This window comes from Lissotriton vulgaris, chromosome 9 (genome assembly GCF_964263255.1).
Source record: "Lissotriton vulgaris chromosome 9, aLisVul1.2, whole genome shotgun sequence".
In the NCBI taxonomy this organism is placed as follows: Eukaryota; Metazoa; Chordata; class Amphibia; order Caudata; family Salamandridae; genus Lissotriton; species Lissotriton vulgaris.
The window spans coordinates 885,052,974-885,080,940 of NC_141697.1; the positions used below are offsets into that span (position 1 = coordinate 885,052,974).

At 45.3% G+C, this 27,967-nt stretch overlaps 1 protein-coding gene across 1 annotated transcript in view; it reads right to left on the reverse strand.

The window, feature by feature from the left end:
* The window catches only part of EHD2 (EH domain containing 2), a 208,165-nt gene that overhangs the window by 96,761 nt on the left and 83,437 nt on the right, over window positions 1-27,967 (reverse strand). Inside the window, exon 3 of the mRNA XM_086938638.1 lies at window positions 1,499-1,911. Coding sequence (XP_086794764.1) covers window positions 1,499-1,911 — 413 coding nt within the window. The remainder of the gene's footprint in view (window positions 1-1,498; window positions 1,912-27,967) is intronic.

A 27,967-nucleotide genomic window follows, 5' to 3' on the forward strand; every position in this document is an offset into this window, starting at 1 on the left:
TAAAGTCAGTAAACCTGAGATTCAACCAAAATGCTGCGCCTCCCTGACCGAGGCATAACGAGGAGAAAAAGCCGCAAAGGCTTGTTTTTGTGCAGGAAACTAAAGTTCTCTGCATTTTGGTATTTCCAACTGTTTTCTAAAGCAAAGTACCTGGTTCCTACAAACCGATCATATAATTTCTTTATATGAAAGGGATTAGACGGATGCATTCTAAATCCCATGTTCCATGTCACTAATACTTGGGCCTCGTGATCATTTTCAGGTGCCACTTTAACTACATGCATCAAGCCTTACAAGGGGTGTTTCTCTGGTATTATTACGGTGGTGGTCGCGATATCGCAGTTGAAATGATGACCTGCAACAATATCGAATCCACAATATCGACTATCACTATATCGTCACGGTAACTAGATGTGGAATTAGGAACAGTAAATCTATACTTCCCTATATATACTTGCCTTCACAATATAGTGGTAGTCAATATTATGGATTCGATGTTGTTCGAGATGGATTGTGTTGACCTCAGTACTGTGGCATACAGTTTTCTTATTGTAGCTTTTGCATATATTTATTACTGGAAACTACTTATGCTACATCTGGTTACAACATTCCCACTCACAGTTTTCGCATGCACGGCAGGAGTGGCCCATGCAGGTAAAAGCGATGAGGCTGGGTTAGGGGGGAGGGATGCAACAGACGACCACTAGGGAAAATTAAATAAATAACGAATTGTCCCTCATGGTTGTATGTCGAAATCCCCCCCCCCCACCCGGCCCTACCGCTCTTACCTGCACGGGCCGCTGCTGATGCACGGTACCACATTTGTCATGTAGTACAAGCCGCCTTTTCAAAATACACTGAGAAAAAGTCCTTATACAAGTCCTAAGGAAATACTCCATAGAGTATTGAACTCCATTGAGCCAAAGATACAGCTGAATTGCATGATGCTGTACAAAGGATTGCCATGAGGTTTCATGTTTGTCTAATGTCAAACAATGTCATATTTTGCATGATCTACATTTGTTTATTCTTCTTGTTTGCCACAATGACATGATGACTAGTCGATCCTTGTATGCCACTCACTAAATATCTATTTAGACTATTCATGTTAGCCTACTGTATATCGAGGCCCCTTCCCCTTGCGCCCTGTAACTTTTAGATGCAGGCATAAGCCATCCCTTTAGCATTAGTTCTCCTGATTTTTATCGTAGTTGTATATAAGACTCAGTATCGTCTTTTATTTTCGCTTATCTGATTGTTACTGACATTCTATTAGAACATGACTGCTATCTGATCATGCTACTGAAGTCTATATTGCACCCAATATTGTGTCGCGTCACCCTCATGTTATCGTCACCCCCTGTTTCTGTGAAGCGCTCTGATATCTGTAAAGATCTTGTTCGCGCTATATAAAACTCTGAATAAATAAATAAATAAATAAATAAGCTAACGCCCTGGTGTCCCTCTTGTGTCCCTTCCCTTTACCTAGGTCACTTACCCTCACTAGCCTGGCGCGTTTCACCAGGTCATTGAGCTTCCTCAAGGCTGCGTTTCGGGGCAGATTCTGGATGTCGGTGAACAGGTCCTGCTCCTCCAGCTCAAAGAGGTGGCGGTTTTCAGAGATGAGTAGTGGTTCGGACCAAAAAGAGCCAATAAAGACCCTCAGCACTTCAGGGGTGTTGAAGACTTTGCCGAGCGACCACATAAGCGCTCCATAGACCCGCATCAGCTGCTGCGTGTCCACCATGTCGGCCTTGTTCAGCACCACACGGATCTTGTCTTCGTTGCCCTTCAGGGCCCTGATGGCTTCAGAAAACTCATCTGAGATCTCCAGCTTGTGGGCATCGAACAGCAGGATGATGCGGTCCACGCGCTCTGCGAACCACTGCAGGACAGCAGCAAAGTCATAGCCTGTGGGAGGAAGCAAGAGAGGGGGTTACTGAGTGTCAAGCTTGGCCCATCTCATATCAATCCAGGCTTTGCTATTGGCGTACTGGTCATGGTTGTCAGCTCTGGAGCAGCAGGTGGAACTGCAGATCATGGTTAAGGTGGACTATGAGTTGTATGTTTAGATGCATGTCAGGTTTAGGGTGTGTGAGTATGTGTCTGCGTGCGAGCCTATATGTCTGTGTGAGTCTTAGTGTGTGAAAGACTGTGGGTGGGTGTATGTGTCTCAGGGTTTGTGGGTCTGAGTGTGTGTGTGTGGGCAAAGAGGGCAATTGCTTGGGGACACCAGATTCTATAGGATACTGGGGGAAGCGAATGTCCCCTCTGTCACACCCTATTCTCTATCTATCTCTGCCTATTTCTCTATCTCAACCTTTACTGTATGATTCAATATTCTTTGGCATTATGGGACTTGGCTTAGCAAAAAATAGTTAATAAGATTCAAGGTTGTTCCGAACAGGGGCCCCCCAAAATATGTGTTGCCTTGAGCCCCTAAAATCCTTAGGATGACACTGCATGTGGGAGGGCACATGAGGTGCTATAAGCATTTTCAAAGCAGTTTGTGAGGTGGCGGTGGGTCAACAGTAAGGGGGTGTGACAGGGCAGGATTGAGGCACACTGGCAGAGCTGTGTGTGGGTTCTAGCACTAGAGGAGCAGGTGGCACTGGTCAATGTTCCTTAACACAGGGTGAGATCACCCTAGCGGTAGGGCTCTCTGGTGCCACAGGATTAAGCGAGGAATACAGGGTACTGCAGATCAGCGCTGAGATACAGGGCACTGCAGGTCAGCGCTGAGATACAGGGCACTGCATGTCAGCACTGATACAGGGCACTGCAGGTCAGGGCTGAGATACAGGGCACTGCAGGTCAGCGCTGAGATACAGGGCACTGCAGGTCAGCGCTGATACATGGCACTGCAGGTCAGCGCTGAGATACAGGGCAGTGCAGGTCAGCGCTGATATACAGGGCACTGCAGGTCAGCGCTGAGCTACAGGGAACTGCAGGTCAGCGCCTTATACAGGGCACTGCAGGTCAGCGCTGAGATACAGGGCACTGCAGGTCAGCGCTGAGATACAGGGCACTGTAGGTCAGCGGTGAGATACAGGGCACTGCAGGTCAGCGCTGATACAGGGCACTGCAGGTCAGCGCTGAGATACAGGGCACTGCAGGTCAGCGCTGATACAGGGCACTGCAGGTCAGCGCTGAGATACACGGCACTGCAGGTCAGCGCTGAGATACAGGGAACTGCAGGTCAGCGCTGAGATACAGGGCACTGCAGGTCAGCGCTGAGATACAGGGCACTGCAGGTCAGCGCTGATACAGGGCACTGCAGGTCAGCACTGATACAGGGCACTGCAGGTCAAGGCTGAGATACAGGGCACTGCAGGTCAGCGCTGAGATACAGGGCACTGCAGGTCAGCGCTGATACATGGCACTGCAGGTCAGCGCTGAGATACAGGGCAGTGCAGGTCAGCGCTGAGATACAGGGCACTGCAGGTCAGCGCTGAGATACAGGGAACTGAAGGTCAGCGCTGATACAGGGCACTGCAGGTCAGCGCTGAGATACAGGGCACTACAGGTCAGCGCTGAGATACAGGGCACTGTAGGTCAGCGCTGAGATACAGGGCACTGCAGGTCAGCGCTGATACAGGGCACTGCAGGTCAGCGCTGAGATACAGGGCACTGCAGGTCAGCGCTGATACAGGGCACTGCAGGTCAGCGCTGAGATACAGGGAACTGCAGGTCAGCGCTGAGATACAGGGCACTGCAGGTCAGCGCGGAGATACAGGGCACTGCAGGTCAGCACTGATAGAGGGCACTGCAGGTCAGCGCTGAAATACAGGGCACGGCAGGGCAGGTCAGCACTGATACAGGGCACTGCAGGTCAGCGCTGAGATACAGGGCACTGCAGGGCAGCGCTGAGATACAGGGCACTGCAGGTCAGCGCTGATACAGGGCACTGCAGGTCAGCGCTGAGATACAGGGCACTGCAGGTCAGCGCTGGTACAGGGCACTGCAGGTCAGCGCTGAGATACAGGGCACTGCAGGGCAGCGCTGAGATACAGGGCACTGCAGGTCAGCACTGAGATACAGGGCACTGCTGATCAGTGATGAGATGCAGCAGTAGATCTGTGTTTAGATCTTAGAGATGGAACATTAGGGAGTGTTACAGGTCAGGAGTGGGGTACAGACAGCCATTGATGGAATAAAGTAGTCTCTGCAGGTCAGGACATAGGTAGAAACAGAAGAGATGTGTTTGGGTACAATTAATGGAATAAAGTAGTCTCTGCAGGTCAGGACATAGGTACAAACAGAAGAGATGTGTTTGGGTACCATTGATGGAATAAAGGGGCTTCGGCAGGTCACGACAGAGGTGCAAACAGAAGAGAAATGTTTGGGTACCATTGATGGAATAAAGGGGCTTCGGCAGGTCACGACGGAGGTGCAAACAGAAGAGAAATGTTTGGGTACCATTGATGGAATAAAGGGGCTTCGGCAGGTCACGACAGAGGTGCAAACAGAAGAGATGTGTTTGGGTACCATTGATGGAATAAAGGGACTTCGGCAGGTCACGACAGAGGTGCAAACAGAAGAGAAATGTTTGGGTACCATTGATGGAATAAAGGGTCGTCATCAGGTCACGACAGAGGTGCAAACAGAAGAGATGTGTCTGGGTCCCATTGATGGAATAAAGGGGCTTCGGCAGGTCACGACAAAGGTGCAAACAGAAGAGAAATGTTTGGGTACCATTGATGGAATAAAGGGGCTTCGGCAGGTCACGACAGAGGTGCAAACAGAAGAGATGTGTTTGGGTACCATTGCTGGAATAAAGGGGCTTTGGCAGGTCACGACAGAGGTGCAAATAGAAGAGGTGTGTTTGGGTACCATTGATGGAATAAAGGGTCTTCGGCAGGTCACGACAGAGGTTCAAACAGAAGAGATGTGTTTGGGTACCATTGATGGAATAAAGGGGCTTCGGCAGGTCACGACAGAGGTGCAAACAGAAGAGATGTGTCTGGGTCCCATTGATGCAGTGAAGGGGCTTCGGCAGGTCACGACAGAGGTGCAAACAGAAGAGATGTGTCTGGGAACCATTGATGGAATAAAGGGTCGTCATCAGGTCACGACAGAGGTGCAAACAGAAGAGATGTGTCTGGGTCCCATTGATGGAATAAAGGGGCTTCGGCAGGTCACGACAAAGGTGCAAACAGAAGAGAAATGTTTGGGTACCATTGATGGAATAAAGGGGCTTCGGCAGGTCACGACAGAGGTGCAAACAGAAGAGATGTGTTTGGGTACCATTGCTGGAATAAAGGGGCTTTGGCAGGTCACGACAGAGGTGCAAATAGAAGAGATGTGTTTGGGTACCATTGATGGAATAAAGGGTCTTCGGCAGGTCACGACAGAGGTGCAAACAGAAGAGATGTGTTTGGGTACCATTGATGGAATAAAGGGGCTTCGGCAGGTCACGACAGAGGTGCAAACAGAAGAGATGTGTCTGGGTCCCATTGATGCAGTGAAGGGGCTTCGGCAGGTCACGACAGAGGTGCAAACAGAAGAGATGTGTCTGGGAACCATTGATGGAATACAGTGGTCTCTGCAGGTCAAGACTGAGGGACAAACAGCAGTGCAGTATGTCGGTCCCATTAATGGACTAAAGGGAGTGCTGGAGGGCACGACTGATGTGCTCTGGCATATCTATGCTGAAGCGGATAATTAGACGAGTTTCAGCAGCTGGGAAGCTGGGCTAATCACCAGAATGTGCGTGAAGAGTTTACATATTATATAATTTTACACAACACTGTGACCCATAGACAGAAGTATGCCTCCAAAGAAATCCTGCGGCCCCGCCCCCTTCCATCCCTTCTCTGCTCCCCTCCCCAGCTCGAGCACCTCCAGCCCCCCGCCCGTCCTCCACCCCTCGCTCTTGGCAGCCCACGAGCCTTCAGCTGCTCGAAAGCACCAAAAAAGGAAGTCGGGTTGTTTGAGGAAAGCCTGAGAGAGCCTAGCATCATTGTTCTGTTTAACATTGAGAGAAAAAAGCCATTGGAGAAAAAATGACCATTGGGTTGATGTAAAAAAGAGAACAATTAATCAGAGCTTATCAGTGCCAAGCAGATCTGATCTGTCTGCACTCCGGGGGTCACGGTGGTGGAAAATACACTTCACGTGGACGCTAAGGGGCGAGAAGTTTCTGGAAAGTCACCAAGAGCAACAGCCCAAAAAATGCATTACATTATTTTAAACAAAAAAAATGAACGGCCTGGAAAACAACTGCGCTGCAATTACCCAGCTATCACATTCTTTCAGTGTGGCATCACCGGGGGCGCGCTGAGTTCGTCCAGGTGACCCCCCTCCGCCCCCCCCCCCTGCCCCCCTCGGCCCTAAAGGAGGGACGCTCAGGGTGAGGTGACACATGTAAAAGATCTCATATATTACGACCTCGGGAAAATGTAACCCTGCAAACTGAATGGTTACGTTTTTTGGGGGGACTGCGGCACACGCTCCCGAATGGAAAATTAACATGAACTGGCCAAAACCAGTGGGACTGGCTTGTCAAACCTAGAGTTTCTTTTTTTGTTGCAAATTTATGTTAACAGATAATAATAGTGTTAAATAAAAAGCAAAAAATGCTTCTGTCTAAAGGATGCGTGCAAATATTTTTTTTAAATAAGTAAACAATTACCTACTGTAGAATTAAATATATATATATATATTTTAAAACATGAAATGAAGCAGAAATTGGTCTGCCATAACTGCCACTTAAGCGGACTACTTTTTAGGAGGATGTGCACTAGTGCAAGAAAAAAATGTGTCACTCATAGTTAAGAGAGCCAATGGCTGAAGTTGGCTGAACCATTGCCCCTTGCTAGAGGCTGTGGTGGGTTGAATTAAGATGTCATTGGTACCAAGGGATGTAGAGGGCTGACCTAGCCCCTGTAAACAGGGTCTGACTGACCGATAGGCAGTCAGGCAGCACATGATGGGCTGGTCTGACCCGCAGTGGTGGCTCGTAAAGTGCAGCAGGGGCGGTTGCACCCACCCATAGTCTATTCCACATGCACACACATACTCACACAAATCAACTATCATTCATACTCATCCACAAGCGCACACATGTACACACACACACACCCACCCATTCAAAGCACACACACATACACATAAAGATACATTCATATATATACACTTGCATAAAACATACATTAAGGGCCAGATGTAGGTAAGTAACATTTACCGATTCTTAATTACCGAAAATTAACTAATTTTACCGATTCGGTAATTAAGAATCGGTAAATGTGAGGGGTGGGTATGTAGGGAATCCAGATGTTCCCTTTTACCGAACCAGTAAAAGTCGGTATTTACCGATTCGGTAAATACCGAATCGGTAAAGCCTATTGATTCCTATGGGCTTCAAAGCCCATAGGAATCAATAGGCTTTACCGATTCGGTATTTACCGAATCGGTAAATACCGAATTTCACAAGGGTGCAGGGGGTGTCACTTTGACACCCCCTAGCACCCCCTAAACAGGATTGGGTGCCATGTGGCAGGCATACAAGCCCTAGGGGCAGGTCTGCCTGCCACATGGCATAGGTGTGCATGCACACATGTGCATGCACACCGGAATCGGTATTTTACCATGAAGTTGGATTTCATGGTAAAATACCGATTCGTTAAGGCCTTTGGGACTCAGAAGAGTCCCACCTACATATGGAATTTACAGAATCGGTAAAATTACCGATTCGGTATTTTACCGAATCGGTAATTTTACCGTTTCTGTAAATGTAGATTTACCTACATGTGGCCTTGGATTTAGGCCCCTACATACCGATTGGCCATTTACCGGTCGGTAACGGCTGAAATCGGCCGTTACCGGTCGGTAAATGGCCTGAAACGGCCACCTACATCGGGCCCTTAGGGATTACCTATCGCAGCAGTGACAACGGATGGCGGGAGGGAAAAGCAGAAGCCTAGGTTGATTCCTGGAGGCTTCGGATAAGGAAGGATGGAAAGAAGATCCCGCCACCTTTTCTCATTGGCTGACCTAGTCATAGGTCAGCCAATAAGAGGAAGGCTTCCTTACCTAATCACAGAGTGGGAAGGGGTCATTGAGAGTTACTGATCCCACTTCCCTCCGAAGCAAGTGTCACTGATGGACAGTCAGCTTAGGGCACTTCAAGGCTTATAACTAAAGTGCACAGGTCTGAGTCTATCAGTGACACTCCCCATCCCCATGAGCGGGGAATTTCACAGAAGACTTTGCCCTAATGCGAAATCTTCAGCCCTGCAAATTCCAGCGCTGGCAGCCAGGCACCTGTGCTTTTAGCGCATGTACAGCTCCTAGCTGCCTGATTCAAACATGAAGAGTGTCTGTCGGGCTGAGCTTTGCTTAGCCTGCCAGAAACTCTTCATGCATTAGAAAAAGGTGGAGGGGAGGGGCCCCTCCACCCTTAATGACGGGCCATGGCTGCCGACAGGTGAGTGTGTAGGCCAATTTATTTGCTGTTTGTGGGCCTGTTTTATGGTCTGCTGGATCGGTTTTTACTGTTGATTTCCCTGATACTAAAACAAACACTGACCACAAGAAGCTAAAACCTGTACTGTGTTCCTTATCCTGCAAAGTACTCACACAGCGTGTCTTTACAAGCTCAAAACTGGCCCAATTTTCAAACATGGGCCACTTTTTTATCTTTCTAATTCACTAATGGGGGGCACTTTTATTTTGGTGCCCGGGCTTATTTTCTTTCCCAGTCTGACCCTGCCTTCATTTATACAATCATGTATTTTTCTTATGAATGTTTTGAAAAACTTGAGGCAGGCGATATAGCTTACACTGTTTCTGTGCCAAACCTAATAATACGTATAAACATACATTGGCCTTCATAACAAGGTGGGCAGATTTAGGTGCAGGTATTCTGGGAGCTGAAACTCCAATTGCAGTGAGTATCCCCAGACCTAAATCCAGCCATTACATATCTCAGTTACTCAAGTAGTGAATAACTTTGCAGACCCAGAAATTCAAGCTACAAATCCACATTTTCCGAGATCCAGAAATTATTTTGAAGATTTTTTACCACCAGGTGGTAAATATCAGTAGGGGAGCAGAGTATGCTGTTGGCGTTCATCTAGAGAGGGGAGGGTGTTTGGGGCAAATAGAGTCTGTGACCTCACTGGCAGGAGCATTGTCTGCCCATCCAATGGTTCTACAGGGGATGGTCAGGGACATGGTTGCGCCTATGCCCACAGCCCTTTTTTTTTCTTCACCTGTGGTTTTGCAGGAAGCGAATAAGAATCTCATAAACTGGGTCTGGTGCTTCTGGACCCAATAATTTCGTGTCAGTGAACACTAAACTAGTGTTCTTTGGGCACATGCTCAGCCCACTTCAGCCCTTGGCTGTCTTGCACTGTGAATGAGAGTATTTAACTGATCACTTGTATACATCCGCCTGAAAAGAAGGTCACTTCCGTGCCAGATTCAGTCAGATATCACTTTTCTTCTCTAATGCTTTGTTCTTTCCATTTTTATTCTTTCATACCTTTCCTGTCATTCTTGTATGTTTAAACCACATGTTCAGGTCACACTTATTCAAAGCCAATACTATCTTTTCTTTGTGCCAGTAAGATAAACATTTCCTGCAAAGTGCATTAAAACTCAATCCAGTGTCTATATCTGGTATAGCCCACCTGCTTCTTACAAAGCACATATACTGTACTATTAAAACTATATTTGATAGTCATTTTGTTTATTTAGATTTTTTATTGCAAGCATGTTCCTGCCATGTCCGAGCAGTGTTATTATGTATTAGTTTTATTTTTGTGGCATTTGCTTACAAAAAAAAAAAATAGCCATCACACCTGCTTGCCAAAGCCAGACCTATTGGTTTTGCCATTATTTATTATTTTTAGAATGGGAGGCTATCCCTGTACTCCAGAGATAATGCAATGCTTAATTTATTTGTACTTAAAAAATGTATTGTAAGCACATAACAGCCACCTTTAGGAGGCAGCGTGTTCTCTCTTTTCTTCTTTTTGTCTTTCTGACATATGCCTGTAATATATATATATTTTTAAATAATCATTGTGCCAGCTTACGAAGGCCAGCTCTATTGACTTTGTCAAGGCTTGTTTTTCATGGTGACTGCAGTTCCTGCTGCTCGGCCACTCGGTTGGACACATGGCAAGCCCATCCAAACTCCCGCTAATATAAAGACTTTGGTCACCAGCACTGTGCTGCATCCAAAGCATTTATGAGCTTTGTCTCAAAATCTATAATTCAAACAAACCCAATTTCACTTCAGGGTCTATGGTCGCACCTTGTACTCCAGTAGTTGCCTCTCTCCTGTGTTGTAGGGAGTAGGAAGTAGATATTCGGTTCTATATTCTTGCACAACACTGTTGTGTATCCCCTTGTTATGCTCAGATTGATATAAACGTACCATACTCCGGTTCAAACAGCAATATAATATGTCAATCAGGGCACAAGTCGGGGGTACACGCAGGTACACAGCATTCACCCACTCTTTTCACAGGATGGGCGTCGTCGCCTCTGCCCAAAAATACGTTGAACTTGTCCCCGTGTAATTTTTAGACATCGAAACACATTCAGCAGCACCTGCACGTTGTCTGCTTTCGATTCCCAGCAGCAACCTACAGGCAGCGAGGAGGTTTTTTTTAAAACTCCAGCTGGGACGAAGTTAAGGGGCCATCAGGTCTCCTTTTGTTGAATATCCTGACTGGAGGTGGTCTGGAACTCACACTTAAATGTAAATGGCATGGAGGGGAAACAAAGGCACACAGCTTATTTCTTCACTGGTACTTAAGAGAGGCAGCTTTTGCCTTTGTTCAGTCCCTGTATATAATAGATGCATGTACTGTAAGAATGTCAGGTCTATTGGTCTGTCCCAGTATTTACACAAATAACAATTTCAATAGCACTATTTTATTTCTTTTATAGAGCTATGCAACCCAATGCAGGGTGTCAGAGCACTTTACATAACATACACATTATACATTGACAATAAATCACGTACATGTGCAAATCAATGTACAAGATGAGCTACATGATACAGTGAGGGTTACAAGGTGAAGGAGTCACATGCCCTTCATACCTCACTGTGGTCTTTTAAAGGGATTACAATTTATGAACTGCAGGTAACGAAAAGATCTCTTTGTTAAAAGCAGTAATCCACTTCACTATTTACATAAAATAAAAATCTGTTGTCTGCGTGTTAGATGATGTGCTTTGCAGGAGAAATATTTATCTTCTCCACTACTTTGAGTCAAATCTGTGACTTTTCAAAACACAGATCTCTCAAGTCATAGTCACAGTGATAGTCATAGGCTCTTGTATAGCGCACGGATCACCAAAAAGGTCTCAAGCAAGTGCATTAACCACCAGAGTTATCCCCCCATTATTGCTATTCCCTGAGATTTACTGGGCACCTTCACAGCAGATGCCTTAACCCAATCAAATATTTTAGAATGTAGACTTTTCAACCAGTTAAGCATAGCAGATCTACTTTCCATGCTTCTCCTTGTTGCCGATTTCTTTGTGGCGGGGTTAAAAAAAATAAATGTATTAGTTGAGGCCCAAATTTTGCGTTGGGATTGCGCCACTTTTTTGGCAAAACCCCAACCCCAAATTTCATTTGTTAGATCTCATAATGTGCTTAAATGTACTCATGATATACCTGATAAACATGTGTGAGGTCTTAATATCTGATATTACTTCTTGTGATGTCACTTCCAGTGAGGTAACTTCCTGTGATGTCACGTTCAATGTCACGCGTTGTGAGATCATGTGCTGTGATGACACGCGGCATGATTTCACTTGCATACTGCCTAACCTGGCTAGTCCCCCCACTTCTTCTTTTTAGGACTTGTGTCCTGATGTCAATGTGAAATAAAAGCAGCTGATTTAGCCCAGCAATCTCTTTTTATAAACAGTAAACTAGCTTTTCCTTTTCCTGGTGAAATGTAACTCTCCAAACAAAAGGAGTTCCTCCAGTGGTTCTCACCGTCATCTTGTTTTAAAAAAAAGTGTCCCAATGATACTGCTGATGTGTGCTAACATCCGCAATCCTAATAAACAGGTAAAACGGAAAGACACAACACAGCATCAAGCATGCCAAAAGAAACAGAGTCAAATAATTCCAAACGTAAACCTACCCTGATTTCATAGAAATCAACTTTTAGTATTGAAGGAATGCTGGAAGCATTAAGATTAACCTGCACACATATGCACATATACATACAAAGATAGGAATGTGCCAAAGAGTCTGAACATCTGTGTAGAGATCAACTGCACTCCATTTGCAAGGTGTGCTTGAATTAATTTCAACCACTGGCGATTACACTGGGTCTCCTTCCAGTTCATTGTCTTTTGCTAACTGTGCCACTCCACAAAGGGAACAACCATTTGGTAAATCAACTTTCACAGTGATCCTAAAGGAACCACCAAGTTACATCACCACTGAATGTGAACACAAGCCACCCCAGATCAGTTTCAGCTTTGGTGGGCCTCATCAGTGAGGTGCCTCGTTATAGGCCCTCAGCTGCTTCTCTGGCCCATCACTGGGGTTGAGGGATTTTGACAATCACTAAAGCCCAGGCAGAGGGTCACAAGGCTAAATACAGAAAATGGATAGAAATACAGGGATCGGATTGGCCTTGATGAAAGCTGGGTGACTCTTCCACCAGCTGAAACATGTTGACATGTGGACGTTTGGAGGCATGGGCACTTTATGGACATCCTTTTATGTTTTTAACCTGTCATGGGTGCAGTTAGAATAAACCCCCTCCCTTGAAAATATTTAGGCAACACCCTAAGAAATGTTAACCTTTCGATTTCCCCGGTCCCAGTATCATGATCTTTCGCAACATCGAAATGTTACCTATAAAAGTGCGGTTCGGTTGAGCCCCCCCTGCATTTTGAAATATACAGGATGAGCATTTGATGATAATGCATGCCACATAGTAATTTGTCGGTGAGAGTTCTTTAAACAAGCAGGAGTGTTTTCCTCTTTCCTGGTCCCTGGAAGACAACAGGAGTGTCTATGGGGCACTGGTGGTTGTTACGGTAAAAAGGCGGGTGTGTGAGGGGCACCTGATGCTAACGCGTGGGGCTGTGATGGCTGTCTGAGGGAAATCAGTGGAAATCTGAGGCTGTAGAAAGGAGTAGGCCCCGTAGAAGGAGTCCGTCAGGCGCAGAGTATCTCAAGGCGACCGAGGGTCAGTGGAGTAATTGAGTGCTAGTTAAGAAGTTCTGACTCTGGATTCTTGGCTTCTGAGGGCTGTGCGAGGGCTGCTGGTGTTTCAGGACTTCAAAGGGTCTCTGAGGATGGCTGAGGGCTGGCTTATGTGTACCCCATGTCCAGCTTGGGGTCTCTTAGGGCATTTAAGGGGATCTGAGGACCTTTGAGAGCCCTATCTTTGAGGGCCTATGAAGGTCAATGAATGTTTTTAGTTTACTATTAAGAAGCCTGGGGTGGGTGCATCAGCACTGAATATCATGTTTGGTCTGCTGTCTTTGAGGTTAGCCTCAAACAAGCGCCCTTTTACTTCGAACACACTAAGGAGTCATTATTCATGTTTCAGTGTTAAATAGTCTTGGCTACATCAATGGGGGGACCAGCCACATCTTTTTTTATATAACGGGTGCTCAGCATAACAAAGATTGAAGACCACGCAATAGTCAGAAAACCTCGTATAGCTCCTAAACAGCCCAATGTACTTCCCACACAAACAGTGGATAAAAAGGTGCGACTAATCGGAGGAGAATCTACGCCGCCCCCCCCCCCGCCCTCCCCACACACCACACACCTTACGCCGCGAAGGAAGGAACGCACAAACACTTGTCCCGGGACTCACACAGACACAACACCTGGCCTACAAACCCGAAAGGTTAGATCAAGTAAAGCAGAGCTTCTTTTCTTTTCTTTTCCTTTAGTTTATAGTTTAGTTCATTCCCTTTTCATATTGTGAATTCCCCCCTCATGTTCAACAGTTGAGTTTAGGCAACTGACCTTTCCCTAGTTGATAGGGCACCAGCCCAGAGACACATGAGCAGTCCCTCTAAGACACACCAGAAAAGGAGGCACACCGCCCCAGACCAGCGGGGCGATAAGCAGAGCACACCACTAGGCCGCACGAGCATAGAAATACACCAGAGGGCTGACCTAGCTAACAGGAATCCGACAACATGTGCGCTCAGCTACACCGCGGAGCTCGGATAGAGCATATTACTTGGAAGGAGGCCATCCGCTAGGCGCCCTGAGACTGAATGAGATCGGGGACTCTAGAGAGATGGGAAGCGACCCCTGCAGAGGTACACTGCGAGGAAATATTAAACAGTATATATTACCGAGTGCCCTGGGGAATCTAACAATGCAGTCAATTGTTGGCTGAAATGTATAATACAATTGGACTGATTATTTCTTATCACGAGCTGAATGTGGGACAGATTTATGCTTCCTCGCAGTGAAATGTTCAACAGTATGGACCTCTATGTTATATGATAAATGACAACACAAATATTCAAACAAAAAAAGGGAAAAAATTATAGTTTACAGCAAAAAAACATAAAAATTGTTCTACCAATTAGATCTGGTATTTATTTCATTACGCGAGTGTGATATAAATGTTACAGACATTCTAAACTTGCCACCGGGCCTCCGGGATGCCGGTAGAAAGGCTGTGTTACCATCTTTTTCTCTCTATTTCCAATACCCTGACGAATATCTCATGCAACTGATGGACATGCCACCAGCCCCAGGGTTGTAGGTGTAAGGCTATGTCACTTGTGTATACCTAACTACAAAAAAAAAAAAAAAACAGCCCAATGTACTCTACAGCTGGGTATGAATGGCGCTACCAATATCACTTACCGCCTAGACTTGCCACGCCCAAGCATGGAAGCGAATACATTTTGAGAGAGAACCATATAAACACCCAACATGGCATAGCATGGATATGCAATGTTGGCAAGTCCCAAATCATTCCCACCACCAGTAGCCACATACTTCAACAGACTCCATGTATACATTTAGAGAGTTATTACATGCCCATGTATTCCTGCCGCCATTTTGAGATACCATGATACAAACATAGCATCCCTCATACAGCCATTAACGGCATAACATTAATACTTAACAGCAGTAACCGCTAAGTATTTATCTGCATCACAAAGAGATCAAGCTATCTAATAACAGCATCACACACACCTCTAACACAAGTCAGACATACCACATAACCAGCAAAATCATGCACAGACTGTTTCTAAAAACTAGGCATCGGCCATATTACTTACTATCAAAAGATTTGCAGAAGCAATTGGAAAATACCTTCAACCCCACCTACTTCACACCAATCACACACCCAGAGATCAAAGAAGACAACATTTCCAGTCAGGCATCCAATGAGAACACAGATGGTCCCTAGTTAATATGAAATCACCGCCAAACCTCACAGCACGGAGGATAGAACAACACAGTACATGCATCACGCAGCGACGCAAACTGTGGTTGGTGATGGAAAAAGCGGAATTATGAAGAAGGAACCCTGGACAGCCAAACAGTGTTACAAGGCCATACTAATAGAGCCACTGGAATTATGCGGAGGGCCAAAGTATGCAGCAGAGTTGAGTAAATCATGCGGCAAGGAAAGGCAAATTGTGTGGCATGGTACAGCACATTTTGTAATAGCATTATTTCATTATTTCGTCAATTTTAAATTTAGTAACACTGCGCAATGGCTGCACCTCATTAAAACCAGATTAACACCCAAACAAAGCAATAACCAACAAAAAAGTGACCAGTCCAGCTTTGAAAATGGCCTTCCACTGAATGAAAACACAAGTGGCTGCATTTTTTGTAACTTTTGAATCATTTGAGTTAGAAATAATTTTTTTATGTTAACATTTTCAGATTATGCACCAGAGGATGGATTATGTGGCAAATCTTAAATTATGACAAAATTGCAGCGGCCACACAAGTTCATAATTCCAGTGGCCCTGCTAATAGTAGATGGTGTTCTATACAAATGCATAACATGGCACACAAATGCAGTATTCTCCGTGTTGTGATTTTGGAGCTAATATGAGTAGACCCGCGTGGTAATGGCAACAGAGGATGGAGCCAGGTGGTCTTCTTTAATTTCCACACTGATGTCTGAAGGTAGGCTTGGATGTGGGCGGGGCACTTTATGGCACGTGGGGAGCAGAGCCTCTCCTCTTTTTCCAATCACCATGGCTGACACACCTAAGGTGGAGCAGGAGGAAGAAAAACACCCTGGCTCTCTCGCCAGGAGGATGCTGTCCAGTCCTTTCTGTCTCCATTTCAAGGAAGTCTGTCTTGAGGTAGCCAGACTAGATAAAAGAACTTTTGAAGACATACAAATATGACATATGTAGAAAAATATTTCGTACAATATTGGACTGGGCAGCTCATTATTCTAGCCTTTGCCAAGTGCAATGCCATTTTTAAATCCCTTGAACCTTAGTCATAGTCCTGAGCAGCATGGGAGGGAGAGGACCTTTAGCAACTTATGTGCATCTGAGGCAGAAGGACTATAACAGTGTTAACACATTTCACCCACTGAGCACAGAACGTTCTACAATTAAAAGGGAAAAACAGAAGGATAAACATTCAGGGCCGGACTGGGAACCACAACCGGCCCTGGCAAGGTGCTCAGCCAGCCCCCCCTCCCCACTCGGAGGGGTTGGAGGTGCCGCTGAGCTCTTTGACGGGGCTGGTTTTTCGGCCGATTTTGGTACAGGGCCGATTTTGCAGCTATGCTGCAAAAACGGCCCCCAGGGGCCCAAAACCGGCCCCCACCCGGGATTGCCCGGTGCTCGCTATGGCCAGTCCAGCCCTGTAAACTTTGGAACGTTGGTGTACAATATTTAAACCACCCATTATTAGACCTGAGCCACTCCACTGTCTTTAATGGTGCTCTCAAATGAGAGTGTTCTAATGTAGCCATATAGACCACTGCCAGGGGCTATAATTATTGTTAAAGGCCCTGAAACCAAGTTCAGCGGCTCAGGTCTATAATGAAGGAGACCTCAAAATTACAATATTGTTATTGAACATAAATCTTTCAATGTAGACCAGATGTTCTTGCGCAACTTCCCAGGGCCATGGGCTAGTAGTATCAGCTGGCCAGAGGACCAGGGTGCTCCCGCTCCGTAGCCATCCATAATGAACCTGGAGATGTGGTTAGACCACAACCTTCCCATGGAAACTCAAGTTACAAAAACTGTCGCCTTTAAAAATTTTTTTTTGTCAGAACTCAAACCACAAGCTCTGCCAATTCTTGTTTCTATTTGTGTGTTGCTTCCTTTGACATATTTCCTATTACAGTCCCCTGACTCTGTTACTTTTTCTGATTCTTGTGATGACATGCCTTTTCATTTTTGAGTCCACAAAAACAGAGGAAATAATTTTTGGGAAAAAATTCTTTGTTTTCCCTTGTTTTTCCTGCTTTTCCATTTAAAATAAATAAATAAATATGGATACTTCAGACTCTTTGTGTACTACTAAACTGCAGTTGAAATATCGACCTTCATAAATCTTTCCTCGACCATATGACCACCAATCTATTATCAAAGTAAGTATAGATAGCTGAGAGTATACTTACCGTTCCCAACCCCCACATCAACTTAGCTAAACAAAATAGTGATAGTTGATGTTGGGGATGTGACATTTTTGTATGTCTACATGTTGGCCACGATTCAGTGGCCCACCAAATGAACACACGCGTCACAGATATTTTGCCAAAGCTTACATTTTGCCAAAATATATTTTATTTATTTGAAGGGTTTTATATAGCGCAAACATGACCATCGCGGGTATCAGAGCGCTCTACAATTGTTAGAGAGGATATAGTTATGCAATGAAAATAAAAGATATGTTTTCTATACCATTCATTACGTTACGAAAACTGTGGGTAAGTCATTATACCATCAATCTATGGGCCTGTTGTTCGGCATCCAACCCATTAGAGAATCTATTCCCACAGACATCTGAAAAGGCCAACAGCATCACCCTTCTGATTAATACTGAACAGCATTCCTTGATCTCCGGCATGTCACTGATCAAGATTGCCAGCACCATCGTTATCAGCATATAAAACGACAACAACAGATATTTTGTAAGGTGGGAACACCTGCTATTCTTTCATGAATATAAAAGGCACAAATAAAACCTAGAAAGAAGTATTGTGATTGGCAATAATAAAAATTAAGAGTTCAGTAGATGTTTCTTCAGTCGGTTGGAAATACATTTATCTTCATCTTGATTGTAAGAGGAAGTACTTTTATAGAGCCAGTTTGAACAGGTATACTTTTGGTAACAGTCATAGCCAAGCAGCTCCAATGAACGCAACGTCTTTTGAACTTATTTTACTTTATTCTACCACGCTCTTCCATGCACTTTCATTCTCAGTGTTTAATTTTGCCCAACAGCGGGGGAACTTTGTATTTTTGTGCTATCATCACTCTGCAAGTTGTTGCGTAGACTGGACACAAAAGAAAGGGCACAGCCAAAGGCCTAATACTCTCTAAAAGTGTCCAGAATTCCCCCATCTTGCTCCGTTAGCAGAGGCATCCAGTACAAGGAATCCCATTGGCAAAGTTTACTGAAAACATCTACTGATACCATAATGTTAAATTCAACTATGCGTTAATTCTGATTCTCAGGATCCTATTTGCTCCCATCAGAACGTTGGGCCGTACTGTAAGTGGTCACTAGGTGTCACTGCTGCATGGTTCCTCAGACAAACATAGCAAGCGTATTACTCAATACAACCACTAGATGTCACTGCTGGTCTCAGATCCGCCTGCTGTTGATACGTTTGTCAGTGACAACATGATGGCCTACAAAGGGAACAAAAGAAAGAAAACAAAACCCTTCACTTGAAATTTAGCTGGGGCTCCCTTATCAAACAATCTTTACTAGGTTTCTGAGGTTTTGAGAATGTAGTTGAATTATCTCACACCCTGTGGAAAATCAAGAAAATATATATTTTATTTAGCATTCCCTTTTAGCCTCTTCATAAAAGGAGATGATCGTTTTTTTCCATCAAGGTAAAAAAGTGGCAACGGTCCAGAATTTCTTGACTCAGATTAGGATGTCACCCACTGTTAAAAATGCATAATTACTTGCATTTGTTTATATGTGCTGGTAGTGTATGATAAGGAAGCCCAGGTGCTAATTTTGGGCTTGAAAATGTACAATTGCACATTTTGACATAGCAAAAAGACATTGGGCCTCATTCGAACCATGCGTGCTATATTGTTCTCTCTAGTTTACAATTCCAATGTATATGTTTCTCAATTTTATGTAAAGTGCCCTGATATCCCATGATGAATACAAATCTGTGCAATAAAACAAATTCAATGATGTTCTTCTTACGTCCCCAGATGACGTTCTGGAGCACTTTACCCCTCCCAGTACAAGGCTGTATATCCCAATCAAAAATGATGATGTTACCACGTCGCCTATATTTCTTCCATCACCTCCCGGTGCACATTCCGAGGGACACCTATAGGACCCTGAATGCAATGCTGGGTGCCTTCGTGTGGAAGAGGGGTAGGAGACGAGGATACTACAACTGCCCTTTGACAAAGGGGTCCTAGGTGCGACTAATTGTGAGCTTTATTACTTGGCTGCACAGCTGCAATGGCCTGCGAGATGGCTAGCGTGAAGGCTGACGGAGGAACTAGGATTAACGTTCATGGCTCAGGCATTTGCTATGGCGGGTAACATGTTGCTCCCACAAGCCCGACCCGCTGAGGAGCCCCACAACTTATTGAGTATCGCTTATGCAGTTACCGTAGGGGACTGCGGTTAATGCCATTGATCCCTCCATACTCCCCGGAGATTAGCCTGAGCAATATAGCGCCACTTTGCGCATTAATTGGGCGAGAAGGAGTGGTGACTTGGGCTGAGGGCAGGGTGGGCACAATAAGTGACTTATTCTGCGAGGGAGTGCGCATCACCATCGATCAGCTGCGGGAGGAGAATGAGATCCCAGCGGGGCACTTCCTTGCGCACGGTAGCCTAGTGGCTGAGCTTGGGAGGTTATGGGATATTACAGACTCTGAACTGGGGCAGCATCCACTCGTGCACATTCTCTGTGTTAATGGCAACAGATGCAGGCTCATTACGTGGTTTGTAAGGGTGCTAGCATCCACCACACGAGATCACTTGCAGGCAATGTGCCACTGCTGGAAAAGAGATATTAGCCAAGAATTCACATCTAAAGAATGGGATAAAGCCCAGCATTACCCAAGGAAGGTGTCCCGCAATGCCAAATTTCAATACATACAACACAACATTCTCCATAGGGCATACCTTACCCTTGCACGAGTTCGCAAAATGTGTGGGTCTTCATCGCTTTGCCTCCAGTGTCGAGCACAGAATGCCAACATGACGTACATGTTTTAGAGCTGCCCAGCGGCTGGGGCCCTCTGGTAGGGAGTGGTGGAGGCACTGTCGGAGGTGACAGGCCAGGAGGGGCTCCTTACCATGAAAGAGATGCTGCTGGGAACATTCAAAAGGAAGAGGGCACATATGGCAACCAACAGATTCCTAGATTTGGCCCTTTTCATGGCCCGGCGGTCCATTGCCGTGCAATGGAAGGCGCACACCCATCCGATTGTACAACACTGGTGTGCAGCAACCATCAAGTGGGGCAGAGTTGAGGCGGTGGCATTGTGGCGTGGGGAAGTCCGAGGATTGTGGCCGATTCCTATTGCTGCACTGTGGGAGGGGTCATTGCAAGAGCTACAAGAGCTACAGATGTTCAAAGACTCACTAGTGGCCTAGCTGGGAAGCCTCCCACTTCTGCTTTCCGCCCCGCAGGAGGCTGGAACGCTAGTGTGGCTGGTGTTCCTGACATAAGGCTCCCGAGGCCCACTGCCTGCGGGGGGCTATACTACTCTTGGAATCTAAGTGTGATTTGGGCTGTGGGTGGATTTGTCCACTGCCTACCATTCCAGTATGAAAGAACAACGTGTAGGCACGAATAATTATAATATGTTGATAATGGAGTCGCCAACTTGTGCCGACAAAGCATGGATCCCCCTGATGTGATCTGATGGTTGTTAATGTTATTGTTGTAGTCATGTTATAATGAAGCAACTGCTCCTTAACAAAAATTGTTGTTACCAGGAAATATTTGATATACGAATGTACTTCGAACACTGCTACACTGTAACATGTGTGCCATACTGGAAAACTAATATAAGTTTATAAAAAAATAAACAAATACTAATAAAATGAAATGTCCTGTTGTGGCCAATTCTTGAAAACTCATCCATTATCTAACCTAGCTGTTCTGCCACCAGATACCCTCAAAGAAGGAATGGAGGCATTACAGTTCGCTGATAAGGGCCAGCTCCCCACTGCTTTAGCTTTGCTGAAAGCCAAGAAAAAAACAACCATTGGGCTCCAGCCTTTTGGCTCTATCAGTGCTTGTTTGTGTGTCATGCTTTAGTGAAATATTATTAAGGAGGCTGCTGTGCCCTCATCAATTTAAAAATAAATATTTGCTAAAAGTGAGTATATTGTATAATAATGTTTGGAAAATCACAACGTCAAGCCTAGAAATATGACAATAGGATATTGATGTTTAGTTAACCTTCTTAAGTGTCTGGTTATATAAATGACATTCCATTCCAAAGGAATAGTGTGCCTGAAGAGCTCAACACAAAAGACATCGAATGTGACACACTGAAGGCTCTCTCATCTCCTGAATAGTGAACCAAAATCCTTCTTAATGCAGGGCTTGGAGAGGAAACTATCAACTTCAAGGCAACTCAGAGAAACAAATAAGTAACAATGTCCGAAGGGACTATCGAAGAATACCCAGTCTTGTATGCAGGCAGCTGCAGGAAAGCTTGTAGCGACTGTCAGGGGGCCGGAGCCTCCTTCCGCTGGATGTGTGGGCCATTCTATGTTACTCTTTAACCCTATGATGACAGTGCTTAGTTTGTGCCAGCGGATCCAGGTGATAGGGAGAGGGATATTTTTCAACACCATTCTTCAACCCAGAGCAAAAGAGAAGCGCTCAACATCGAGAAAGATTGTTAAATAGTGATACATGGAGAAAACAAGGCAGATAAGAATCCACAAAGGCTAAGTAAAGTGCCTGGAAGTGTATGATGGTGGAAAAAGAGGCATGAGGCGAAACCAAGACTATGCAGCCTTAGAAATCAGCAAAAGTAGCATTCAAAAGTGTTGCTGGAGCGAGAATTTTTAATTTTTTTTAAAATAATACAAATAAGCACTGGTTAGTACCGGCAGGGTCAGGGCCCAACAGGCTGTCCCCAGCCAGATGAGCCTATTTTCATGCCTACTCACACCTTAGACGCTGGTTTCCCACTGTGTGCAAGTACATGTATGTGCACACTCAGCCACAGAGCAACAAAGTGCTTTACAGGGCAGAGGAGGGTATAAGAGAGTAGTACTCTGTGGCTCAGGAGGGAATTGTTGAGGGCACAGTTGCAGGGCTATTTGCTCTTTGCAACAATTACTCTCCTTTCTCCATCCCATATGTTTTTGGCTCTCGTGCTTGGATGAATGAGACTTTAATTTACAGACTCATGATTTTAGGGCCGGACTAGCCATGGCGGGCACTGAGCGTTTCCCCGGTGGGTCGCTAGGGTGGGGGTCGGTTTTGGGCCCCGGGGGGGGGGGGCATTTTTGTTACCAGGGGTCGGTAATATTGGACTCCTGTAAAAAAAATCGGCCGAAACAGGCCCTCGCAAACTGCTCGGGGGACCCGGCTGAGCAGTTTGCCAGGGCCGGTTTCTGTTCCCAGTCCGGCCCTGCTCCTCTCCTCCTCTAAATTAAAATAAACTCTGTGGTTTCTTTGGGTCAAACTGACAAAATATTCTGGCCTTTAAACAGCAGATTTTATGTTCCCAAATCACGATTTGTTCACATTCACATTCTTGAATATGTTAACTAGCTCTACTCCTTGCTCGGTGCAGGATGTAGATCTTCAGGAATCTCAGATCGCATCTTGGCTAACTACAGCCAGTAACCATTCTGCTCCCTTAAAAAAAATCAGAATTAATCGCAAGGCTGAAGCCCACAAATGGTTCACCAAGGAATTGAAAGAAATGAAATTGGCACTTCGCCAAAAAGAAAGGAAATGGAGAGCGGGCTATGACCCAGGGGACAGGATCCTCTATAAACAAGAACAGGTCAAATACAATAAAGCTATTAAAGCAGCAAAGGTTGTACACTTCTCTTCGAGAATTATTACGTCTTCCAACAAATCGAAAGAGATCTTTTCAATAGTGGATGAGCTATCCAACCCGGATAGACTGTCACTTAAACCCACTCCCTCTCCCGAGCTATGTGACAAATTGAACTTTTTCTTTTTGGATAAAATTACAGCCATTAAAGCTAGTATCATATGCCCCCCATCAACTAAGCCACCGAAGGACACTATCATGAACAACTCTATCATGGACATTTTTCCCTCAATCAGTGAGGAAACATTTTTTCTTTTACTGTCCAAAGTAAAATCTGGCTCTCCTCGGGACTGCTGCCCACCATATATATTGAGGGAGGTTTTTTCTTCCTCCCCTCAACCTGCTCTGTCTTTGCTCAATTCATCAATCTCTCTAGGATGTGTCCCCAGATCATTTAAGGACGCGATAGTGGTTCCTTTGCTGAAAAAGATCGGGCCGACACTTCGGAACCCTCCAACTATCGACCGATCTCTCAGCTCCCTTACCTAGCCAAGGTATTAGAGGCACATGTGGCAAAGTGTATGTCCGATTTCATGGAACACACTGGACATCTAGACTCCCATCAGGCCAGCTTTCGACCGGGTCATTCTACAGAGGCAGTCATTCTGGCAGTCCTGGACGAGCTCCGAAGGAAGGTTGATGCAAGCATCCCCCAAGCACTGGTTCTTTTAGATCTGTCTGCCGCGTTCGACACGGTGGACCATACCATCTTGGTGGACCGTGTCGGACGGGCAGGCTTTCAGGGCACTGCCCTGAAATGGATCACCTCCTTTTTGGAGGATCATACGCTGGCAGTTCGTTTATCCACCTTTACTGCCCCCAGGCTGAATATCACCTGCGGAGTCCCACAGGGATCCTCCCTGTCCCCACATCTATTCAACCTGTACCTCCTCCTCTTAATCAAAGCTTTAAAACAGAGACAAGTATCCACATTTAACTATGCGGATGATTTGCAGCTGTCTTTTACTATTGATAACTCCACTAAGTCCATCACCGATTTCCAGGAAAGTATGGTATTCATCCGTCACTGGATGGACCATAACCAGTTGAAACTAAACCCCGGGAAAACGGAGGTGTTATTGATAGGAGATAGCTGCATCCACTGGGGCCCCCACTATTGGCCCACAAAACTTGGTCCTCTGCCCAAACCGGCCTCTGCTGTAAAAAGTTTAGGGGTGAACATCGATCGCGATCTTTCGCTAAACACCCAAGTAGGTTCAGTCGTATCGAAGTGTTTCTTCCAGTTACGTAAGATTCAGAAGATCCACCATCTGCTTACCCAGGCAGTATTGATCCAGGTTGTGATAGGACTTGTCCTGTCTCACCTGGACTATGCTAATTCTATCTACCTGGGTCTTCCTCTGTATCAGATAAAGAGGCTCCAGTTGGTACAGAACCAGGCCGCGAGATTGATCTACCAACTACCCAAATGGCAATCGGCCAAACCCCTACTAAAACAACTACATTGGCTCCCATTGCTTCAACGGTCAACCTTCAAAACTGCCTGTTTAACATTTAAGTCCCTGAACTGCTACAGTCCCATTTTCATTAACGATCTGATAATTAGGCACATCCCCATTCGTGATCTCCGTTCCAAACATCAAAACCTGTTGGTGAGCACCAGGTTTAAGAAAAAACGATATGGTGGCCGACGCTTTGGATTCCTGGCGCCACAACTTTGGAACACGTTGCCATTTGAGATCCGTTCCTGCTCTGAGCTACTTCAGTTCAGAAGACAACTTAAGACCTGGCTGTTTACACAGGCACATGAATGAACCAAAGTGAATTAGTCTCCGTCCACACCCTACTCTGATCAGCGCCATGAAACCTTGGTCTACGTGCGCTTTACAAATGGGTTAAATAGAAATAAATAGAAATTTGTGATATACAGAATCAGAATATCAAGAATCTCCTGAAAACAAATTCCACTTATTACTGGGGAACATGTATCAAGTTTAAGGAACCAAGTTTAGTAAGGGTATTTCTAAAGCAGTAGTCACTGTAAATGTCAGGAATACCTGGAAAGTGACAATATGGGTATTCACACACATTCCCATTACTTGTCTAACCGCATTTACAGACATACGCTACGCATAAAAAGGTAGCAGGCACACTGCAGATTAGGTGAGAAACAGCCTTAAACAAATTCATATTTGCAGAGGGCCTAGGGCATAACTTTTCTCCATATGTAAAAATGTTTACCAGGTGCAAAAGAAAAATGAAAAAAACACCCGGTATATTCATAAGCCCCTGTCTGAGAGCTCCGAACTGGATTCAGAGCGTGGGGGGGGGGGGGGGGGGCTCCCACTGCCTGCAATGCTTTTATGCTGCATGCAAACACCCGTTCTGCTCCCTATTTGGCAGCTAATTGTTTAGTTATGCACCTTTTTATCATTTGCCTGAACGTTGGATCTGGATTTTGGTCGCATGAATGTATAACTGGTGAACTGGTGAGGTATATTGAGTTTTCAAAGGGAAAAACTTCAGGTTTGACAATATTCCAGAAGAAGTCTAGTGACATAAATAGCAGTAACACAGGCTGCTTGAATGTTTCCTCCTAGACATCCCAGCACCCATCTACTTCTTTCTCAGATTGCCTGACTGCTGTGATCATCTGACAGAATAACATCGCCAAATATATTCTTAGAAAATATGTGCCAACCACGAGGCTTCCTTGGCACCATCTCCATGCTAGATTTCCTCATTTTTTTCAACTATTTCTTTCATTCTACTCCTAATGTGGCAACTAATGTGTTGAAAGCGTGGTCACCCAAGCTGTTTATGAAGAGTTATGCTAGTAGATTGGCTGGTCTAGCATGTCTGCAACTTTAGTCTTGCCACACAGTATATGGTCTTATGGCAAGGGAACAAAATTGGGCATGAGAGACTAGTGCTGAGGGTCACCCAACTAGGACCATTATAAGGTGACCTATTGAAAGAGTACGATGTAGTTACTGATTTGTTAAAAAATAAAAAATAAACAAGATATGTGCGGAGGCCAAATTGTTCTTGCTGCATACTTCAGGTGACTGGTCTTGATTTCCCCACAGACATCTCTTTTCTACTACCCTACATTTCTTGTCTCTTCATCTAAATCTTGCACAGTCTCTTTTATTGCAGGTTCATCCTTGCTTTCTCTCATTGTCACCAAGTTTGTTCATTTTCTCTTCCTTCTTTCTTTTCCTCTACTGGGCCAAAAGCTAATGATGAAAAATAAGTCTGGGCCTAAAAATGAGTGCCGGTTTCTACCAGCTTCAACCCCGTCACAAATTAAGTGCAGCAACTCCATCTGCTAAAAGAGAAAGTCAATTTAGCTTTGGATAAAAAACATTGCAATGCTGGGGACCACATAGGAATTCCAGGAGCTGCTCTAGTTAGTAAATATGGGAAGACCAGCAAACTTGATGGACCATTTCTGCCCGCAATTTTCTTGGATTTACTGCTAGCCCTTTGGCTTGGACAACAAAGGGGACACATGTGTTGCCTGCTTCTGCTTACTTTACTGCGCTTTGTGAAAAGCAGTGTATTCAAGTGCACTCATGTCTTATTGAAATTCACATTTTCTAGCAAGTTCGATGTGAGCGAAATCTATAGGCCAGGTTACACAATGCCTTTGCATCGCCATTGTGGTATGCAAAGTGACACACCAGGCAAAGTCACGCAAGGGCTGATTTGCTTGACCTTGCGTGACTTGTAAAGAAATAAAACGCAACGTAGTTCCTTGCACTGCCTTACGTAACATTGCGACTTGGGAGACGTTCCGGGGTAGAGCAGGTGCATCGCCGCGCATCCACCCATGGATTTTGGCGCATTCCCATATTTATTAAAACCATTAAACCTGGGAATGCACCAAAATGCTATGTCTTCCTCAGTGAGGCATAACAAGGAGCAATTTCTTTAGTTCTCCTCATTATTTACTCATTCCACGTCTGCTGCATTCTGCGGCACATATAGAAAGAGGAAAATACCTCTAAGGATTGTTTTTGTGCAGAAAGGTGTCCCGTCCTACACAAAAATAGTGGATGGGTGCCTGCATTGGCACCAGGCAGCACAAGGAGAGAGCAGAAATGCCCTATACCTTTGTAAATAAGGAGCTTTTCTGCGCTCTCCCTTTCACGCACCGCAGCTCAGCAACTTTGCTTGCTGCCCTACGCAAATAAAAGTAAATCTGCCCCATAGTGTGTGTGCCCTGCTACGCTGTCGCGGCCCATGCAGGTTAGAGCGGTGGGACGACAACGAGGGAAAATGTAATTATTTATTTCATTTTTCCTCTTGGTTGTTTGTCGAATCCCCCCAACCTGGCCACACTGCTCTTACCTGTACGGGACTCAGCCGGTGCTACGACCCTCATTCTGGGTCATGCAGAGTGGTAGCACCACATGAATCTAGTGCTTTGCTGTGCATGCTTTCACCCATCGAAAGAAAGTAGAAAGTGAGTGCGGATACGGCCCGGGACCAGGCAACCACGGGGCAAGAAGGATCCTGATAGTCCAGAGACCTGCATGTTTTGCCTGCTTCCTGGTCTGGTAGGTCGTGATGATGGCTGGTAGTTGGGGGGGGAGTGGGAGACGGACGGCAATAGAAGCTTTTATCGGAAACTCGGGCTCCTGTTCTCCAATCATCTCATAATAAGAGTCAGAGTGGGCTCCTCGGTGCTCTGATACCCAGGCTCAGCAGCTTCTGTTGAGGTCATACAGCCTGATTCATCATAGACCCGTTTTGCGAGTCTATAATAGCGATTCATAAGGAA